The sequence below is a fragment of the Helicoverpa zea genome, chromosome 18, assembly GCF_022581195.2.
Source record: "Helicoverpa zea isolate HzStark_Cry1AcR chromosome 18, ilHelZeax1.1, whole genome shotgun sequence".
Taxonomy (NCBI): domain Eukaryota; kingdom Metazoa; phylum Arthropoda; class Insecta; order Lepidoptera; family Noctuidae; genus Helicoverpa; species Helicoverpa zea.
In genome coordinates this window covers 6730419-6738775 of record NC_061469.1, presented here as the reverse complement: position 1 = coordinate 6738775, position 8357 = coordinate 6730419, and the positions used below count along the sequence as shown (strand labels likewise).

The window sequence follows — 8357 nt, the reverse complement described above, 5'->3', positions numbered from 1 at the left end:
ACTTTTCAGGTTTTCCCAAAAGTATATGTAAGCTGGATATAAATAACATATTTTAAATATAGTTTAAAAGATACTTTAATAATGCAAACCTTTCACATTCAACAATCCACTACTATTTCTTCCTTCACAACGTTAGAATCGATGGACGGGGCGAGCGTATTATCCACGATAGGTGCTGGGCTCATGTAGTACTTATTACTGGCATAATGTTCCTTCAAGTATTCTGCGCCCATTTCATAATATTCTTCTTTAGAAATACACCATGTTTCGAACTCATTGCTTCCCGCGAAGTCCCGGGCTCCGTACCAGGCATCAAGACTAGGGTTTTGGGCCATCACAACTTTGTGCGTGGATTGGAATGGTCGCATCTCTAGCAGTTCTCTTTCGAGCCTCTCTTTTAAACCTGGAATGTGAAAGGTTTAGGATAAGTTTGGGTAGGTACATAAGAAATTGCAATATCGATTTGAAATATTAGACATAATTTAGATAGAGCCAAAGGACAGATTGCTAAAAATACAAGAAGTATTTTGGTAGTCGGCGAAAAATAGGCTTTATTAGAAAAAATCCATAGGAAATGAAGATTGTATATACACAAAATACATACAATTTTGAGTACAACATAGGCAGGCAGGCAAAGGAAAATGCTTGTCGAAGTTTCTAAAAATAAACTCTAGCTACACCAATTCGGAATTCACATTTAGGAATGCAAAATGTTATTTTATTATCTTTAAATCTCACCTGGGAATTGTGAACAGCCACCTGTCAAGAACACATTGTTAGCTAACAACAGTTGGTCCTCAGGACTGAAGTGTTTGAACATGTATTCCATGGTTTCGGCCAAGCCTGCCTCTAAGTTGCCCATCATGGAAGGCTGGAACATCAGTTCTGGAGCCCTGAAATAAAATAAATAAAGCATATACACAATGAAACACCATACCTAATAACTTGGGCCATCAGCAGCAACGACTTGTTCACGCCATGAGGGCGAGGATATTCCACACATGAGAATTTTTTTATATACCATTATAAAAGTGCCGGTAAACCTTAGTATGGCAAAATAACAGGTCTGCACAAACGTTACAATATCAATCGTGTACATTCAAATACATTGTAAAGAAAGTATAAAACGTTGTTCATCGACATGACCACCCCTGAATCATATCTAATCTTGTGATGTAAAAGCGTCACAAAAAAACACGCACACATTCGTATTCAAAATATTATAGTTAGGATTTCAATACCTCAATGGCTCTATAGCCAGATGCAGTTGATGGTGCTGACTGGAGTTAGCTGGCGGGGGTTCGTATTCACGAAGAGCTTCCTCTAACTCCAGCAAACGTTCGCCGTCCGCTTCTGAATCCGAATCTGCTTCACGGCTTATACTGAAACAAAAGATTTGGAATTAGTACAAAAATAGATGTTAGAACAATGTTTCACCATAAAATAATGAACTATAGTTTTGTAGGCATTGAAAATAAAAAGTTAATAAATTCCTGTGTAGTCTCATGTGTGCGTTACCCAGGCCAGATGTTGTCGAAAATGGTCATTTTAGTCTTATAGATAATTAGTTGTGCGGCTTCTGTAATTGTTGCGCACATTTTTAAATTTGTTGCTCTTATAGTTTTTTAATTATTTCACAAAAACATTTCCTGCTGGCGTAATGTTACCCCAGCCAGACCTTTTTCTTTCTAATGGGAATATTTAAATATAATAAAATTTCAGCTCAGTACATTGGATAATTAATGAGATAATACGATTAAAGTCATTAGGAAGTGAAAACGTTTAAAGGAAGTCTTTAGACTTCTTATTGAGAGTGCTGGGACCAATTGAAAACTTTTTTCATTTAATGAAATAACCTTTAAGATATGCATTATTTTGGTTTTATTATTGCCGAACAAATTTAAACTAAGTCCTAGGAAGTCATGTACAAAATATGATAAGAATCCGCTTAACCATTTCAGAGATCTAGCAAAACCAAAAAACTAGTCAAACAAAGCGCGGGACATGCCCTCTCGAAGCGTTTCGTCGTGTTATTTTACCCTTGGGTTCAATTTTTTTTTTTTTTTTGTATTATTTTTAGTTCTTGACATTTTATTTGTTTTAGTTTAATGTTTTCAATGTTTTCGGTTCTTCTTAAATTTTTGAAATAATTTCTAATTTATTGACATTGTAAAATTTCATTTGTTGAAATTTTTGTATGGTACCTTTTAATAATTATGCCCTTTCATATTAAATTTGCAAACTGAATATGAGGCGAGATATGAAGAAACATCATTGTATTTTAAGACCTAATTGTAACCATATTTCAAGCAAATATCACGGGCTTACTTACAATCCAGCCTGCAAAATTACCTTTTATAAGCATCCCAGTCGGAGTCCTGGTTGCCGAAGTCGTCCCCGGCGGCGGCGAGGCGCGAGATGACGCGCATGCGCTCGGCCGCCGCCGCCGTGCGACGCTTCACCATCGCCGCGCGACGAGCCCGCCGGGCCTCGCGCCGACCCACCAGCTCGCGGTACTGGACCAGACAAAAATACCTTATGAATAGGACTATTGTTGACTCTGACTTAAATAATAGACAAGTTTCACCAGCACAGCATACTGAGAGGAATATGTCCCGCAGTTATAGATATAAGTACCTTATATCTTAACCGTGTCATTAAAATCCATTTCGTGAAAGAGTAGCAAATATACGCATCCAAACTTTCATGTTTCTTATAAATATGAGTCAAGCACAACCTACTCCCAAAAGCGTTCATTGGACCACAGAAAAGTCAAATATACTCCTAAGCTTTAACTGAGAAACAATAAGAAAAACACATATTCACATCCTATTTTTACACGTCATGGTAGTTCAGTGTAGAAGGCTCAAAACTACACGATAACAAGAAGCAAACAAGCGGAATTTTAGTAGTTGGAGTCCTGATTTTCAATTATAGATAAATTTCCTAAAATTGATTACAAAGATATACCTTATTCCGTGTTTCACTAAGCCACGCTTGAAATGCTTCTGGTTCCGTGGGAGGGTTCATACGTCCAGTGGGACGCGTCTCCAAATTCTCTTCAGCTGTAGCAGCGGCCGCAATGCGTTGTTTGTTTTTCTCTATGCGCGCGTTTATGTTCGAAATTTGTCTCTGTTAAGTAATAATATAATTTATTAAATGCACTTTGAACACCTTAAAATGTGTTAATATATGAAAAAAATTACCTGGAGATCTTCATAGCTTTTGATATCAAAACCTTTAATTGCTTCATTAAACTCATCAGTATCACCATCTTCTATCATGTCCTAAAAACAAAATATTTTTTTAACATCACTATCTAAATACCTAGGAAATGTGTATTTTAATTTTTTCAGTGACTTATAATTATAAACCTTTATAGCAAGAAGTTGATTCAACTGTTCCTCATCCTCAGCTAGTCTCTCTTCTCGTTTTCTTGCATTTATTTCGAGCAGTCGCCTCGCCATCTCTTTCTTTCTTTCCTTTTGCTGCTCAGCTGTAACAACAAGACAAATGGATTTTAGAAGCAATGTAAACACACTGCGCTAAAGGCAGCAAACTACAAGAGTATAAACATATTATATTTTCTTTTTGGTTAGACGAAGTCAGTAGGTACAAGTACACTTCTCGTAATGTTCAATAGCGGCCATGTGGCTCACACGCCTCCGCCATCCGCTAATACTACGATAATAAAATTGTTTCAACAACGACGCACACAATGTTCTGTGTGATCTACTTAGGGTCAATTCCCACTGAAAGAGCAGCGGCCGGCAGCGGCCGTAAGAGCACGGACAATGTAAGAGCGCGGCGCGGCGCGGCCCAGCGCGGCGCCGCGCGGCCCGCCGCGCTCGCGCTCAATCACTTGCATTTACGGCCGCTGCCGGCCGCTGCTCTTTCAGTGGGAATTGACCCTTAAACAGCTTTACCTGTCAATCCAGAAGAGCTAGCTGCTTGCACATAAGGCAGTTGAACTCTCTTCACATTAGCTTCATAGTAATCAGGATTGGCCCATTTCCTGATCTCCTCTTGGTAATCCAGTGCTATAGAGCAGTGCTCTTGAAGTATTTCCTCAACTCTAGACATGGTTATGGCATTCACATGTACCGGGTACTTTAGTTGAAGCAGCTTGTGTAAGTAGTATATCATTTCACTGCCTCCTGTAATGCAATGATGTTAATATTTTTTACATGCATATTCATAGGAAAAATATTTTAAACCTGTTAGGAAATTGGACCAAAAAAAAAAATAACCATAAGCTTTATAAGTAAAATACATATATGTGTATGTAAAATAAAGGTATAGTTATCGGCACGAATCTTGAGCTCTGACCTTCACCTGAAGTAATTTATTGGGTCACTTTTGTGGTATGAAGTGAGGCGCGGGGGCGGGCTAAAGCGGTGATTGGCCCGCAGTGCATCGCGTCATAGCCGTCACTCGGGATTGGTTCTTTGCTAATAAATCACTTCTGCGCAGATGAAGGTCAGAGCTCAAGATTCGTGCCGATAACTATACACTCATCAATAAAATGTTAGATCTACTATAAAATAGGTACAATGGAGAAGTAGTATAAGAAGATTGTATTATTCAATAGAGTTATTCTTACCCAAATTAATTCTTCTAGCATGATCCACAATAACTTGTCCCCTGATGACAGGTATGATATGTATTGTATGGTAGCCACAGTTGACAATGAGTGCTGTGTCTCCTATGTTGTTCCTGTACATACTGAACAAGGAATCAATTCCATAGCTCACTCCTGGCACACCATAGCCTTCAAATAGCAGCTCTGACATTACTGTAACATTTACATAAATTCATGGTCACTATAACATCAGTTACAGAATACAGACATTACAATTACCTATTGGCAAAGTGTTGGTATCCATTCTGGTGTAAAAAAATGTATTAATCCCTACATTAGTTTTTATGAAACTTAACAGTTATATAGCTTGAAAAGCTGATAATACAGAAAAAAATATACATATAGGATGTATGTTGGTCTGTCATAGGCTAAACACTTTATACATTGAAAAACAAATAAATAAATAAAAAATATAAAACCTTATAATGTGGGTTTCAGTCATAGATATAATATTACTAAACAAGATTGCGCACGCTCAAAATATATATTTACGAAAATGAACTCTATTCTAACGCAATAAGGTACTAAATTGGTTGCATAATACACAGAGGCAAATCCGAGCCGAGAGGGATAGTTCGAACGGAGGCTGTTTGTCTCTTTCTAACACCTTGCCAGCATAAAAAAATGTTGTGATCAAAAGTTTTGTCTTCCCAAAAACAATTGAACCACTTATATTTTTATCTTATTTTAACAATTGTAAGTCAACAAATTAATAACAATCGCATTAATTTATTCGTATTTATTATTAAAACATAAACAACATAAATTTTTATTTTGCTTTTTTTTATTTTCTAGCGGCAACCCTGAACATTCTTGGCGCGTAATCAGCATTTAAAATTTTGTTTATATTTTTTTGTATTAAATCAATTTAAACTATTAAAATGGTGAAAAAGTGTTGCGTTTCTACTTGCAAAAGTGAATACTATGGTGGTTGCAATATATCGTTCCACAGGTTAGCTAATAATAACATTTTCGTAAACCAAACAACTAGGGTGCCCATGAATTCTTGTAACGAGTCAAAATATGGGTGATGGATTTTAAAACTGTTGTACTATTGTTATAGCTTCCCAAAAAATGAAGAAAGGCGACATAAATGGCTCAGCAGTCTATATATGAAGTAGAAATACAAAAAAAACAGTCTTCACTTCGAATCTTCCTGCTTTTATACTGCTAATTTCCGCTAATTATTAAAAGCCTTTATTAGTATCTTAAGGTCACAAACTGCGTAAGTTAAAACTTCAATACTAATCTGTGTTTAATAATCTTAGCAAATTCGGATTTGTCTCACATAGCTTAATCTCATAGTCACCCTATTAGAAAGGGACAGACAGCCTCCGTACTAACTGTTTCACTCGGCTCGTTTTTTGGGTTTATATGCGCAGTCCTGTTTACTAATATTATGTCTATGGTTTCAGTATACTATGTAAATAAAATTAAGAAAATTTTACTCAAAGTAAAGTTAATACATACACTGCCTACAATAGTTTGGAGTAACGAAGGCTTCAGTCATAGCAATAGGATGCGGCACACTGCCCTCGCTGTCTATTCCCAGATGTGAGAAGATGTAATCAAACACTTGCTCCTGTGCTTCAAAATGTGTCACCACATTCTTATCAAACTGAGTCTTTAGTTGAAACCTGAAAAAGTTTATCAAACAAGTTGTAGTACAGTATTCAATACTGGAAATGGGTATTAACATAAGGAACAAAAACCAGTGTTTCAAACAGCAACAATATGAAATGTTTTGCAAACTTAAATATTGATACATTTCAAGAGTCTAGAACAAACATCTAAATACACCAATGTATAGAGAAAGAAATCGAATTCAATTCAATTATAACTCTTTTCGACAAAATGCTCCTATTAATACAAAATGATATCTTCATGTTAAGAAAATTAACTGTAAGTTTTACAATTTAAATCTCCAAAAGCTAACTCTACTCTCTCTATACTCTCACTAATAACAGTAGTACATGATTTATTTATCATTCTAGATTTCAAACATTAGATCCTGTCTGGAATTATAAGAGACAACTTTTAATAGCCAAATACCAAAACTTGTAAGTTTAACTTATTTACTAACCTTACTGCTTCAATATTGATAATATCATTACCAATCTGAATTGGTGGTGTAGCTGGGGGCTCTGCATCTTTTTTACATCGGTCCTTTCGAGGCCTGGCTATCAAGTTCTTGAAAATAAGGTTAGGCTCATCATAAATCGACCAGCCAACTCTACATTGGTACGATCCTTAAATTAAAAAAAATTCAATGATATGATATACTCAAGGTAATTATTGAAAACCAGCACAAATAAATGTTTCTTTCATAAATGTAATAAATAAGTGCTAACCATTATCTATCACCAAAGGTATGTGTCCAAACTTTAGCGTAGGACTATATTCGTGTACAATATCCGGGACAGTCTTGTTGTCTTTTAGAACTAATATATTCTCCATTCTGTTCGTGAACTTTTCAATTAAAATGAAACGGTTTTTACAGAGTTACTTCACATTTAACCGCAAATCCAAACTCAGGGGGAGGACACTCCGTACATTTTGACAGCTAAGTAAACGAAGAGTCGCCACCTTTTATTTGGCCCGGAAACTATTTACTATCTAAAAGATACCTTAAATTACCAACAGATGGCACTACACTATAATCGATTTTGTTTGTTAATATAAAATTATTTATGCAATATTAATTAGAGAAAAGTATGAGGAAAATATTAGACACTTTAAAAAAAGATATAATAGGCGAATAAATTAAATACGGTTTAAAAAAGCACAAATATCAAATTTCATCTAAAAAGACCTGGTGTCAGTATTCCAAGTAACTTAACAAAACCGATCATAATAATATCAATATGGCGGTTTTTTGCATTCCGCATACACCATACACGCGTAAATAAAAAGTAATATATAATAATTATTTGTTTTCCTTCGACCTTTTACTATATTATATAACGATGACATTTTCTATTAGGGTAAGTAGCACCATGTAACTATAACGATAACCAATGTTATAGTTATATGGTGCTACTTACCCTAATAGAAAATGTTATGAATATGATGCATAATTATAATATTTTTATAGCTATAGCTATGTAGGTAGTTCGGGGCCAATTTAGAGAAAGATGGCGCATTGTCAAATTGGGTTGCAAGAATAACACGTGAGTGGGCTCTCTTTTCCCTATATATTACTTTACTCTTTGTCCAAACTACAAAAGCAAAATATAAACAAGTTTGACAGTATTGACAATTACTCTTAGGGACACGAAAAAAGTATCGATGCTTTGTTGTATCGAGTACATTCCAGTTCGATACCGATACTTTTGTACTCGATACTTTGCAGTCGATACTTTTACTCAATAAGTACTTTTTCCCAGGTATCGTATCGAATGAAGAATTTAATTTAACAGCGCTTTCTAGCTCACTCGTTGAAATGTTTTAAGACACTCCGTCTTAAAAAAAGAAACGACATTTGATTTCTGGAGCCACCATAAGAAGTTGGCACACACTAAAAAACAGAATAATAAAGCAAGTTCTTCATCACAGCCTGAAATGAAGGATGAATTAAGCTACTACTTATCGGCACAGGTTTCGCCACTTTCAGTAGATCCCTTAAAACAATGGGAAGATATGAAAGTAGTTTTCCCAAAATTATATTAATTGGCACGAGAATGAATATATATCAATCACTGCGACGTCAGTACCT

General features: G+C 35.6%; 1 protein-coding gene across 1 annotated transcript; it reads right to left on the bottom strand.

Annotated features, from left to right (window-relative positions):
• Window positions 1-57: 57 nt before the first annotated feature.
• Window positions 58-7908, bottom strand: LOC124639182 (actin-related protein 5). The gene is made up of 13 exons (XM_047176435.1): window positions 7861-7908; window positions 6994-7172; window positions 6726-6891; window positions 6113-6279; window positions 4604-4795; window positions 3927-4157; window positions 3375-3496; window positions 3207-3287; window positions 2971-3132; window positions 2353-2516; window positions 1242-1382; window positions 739-893; window positions 58-403 (listed from the first exon to the last, which is right to left on the bottom strand). The coding sequence occupies exons 2-13, from the start codon at window positions 7097-7099 to the stop codon at window positions 99-101; spliced, it is 1992 nt and encodes a 663-aa protein (XP_047032391.1). The 5' UTR covers window positions 7100-7172; window positions 7861-7908; the 3' UTR covers window positions 58-98.
• Between the last annotated feature and the right edge of the window lie 449 nt (window positions 7909-8357).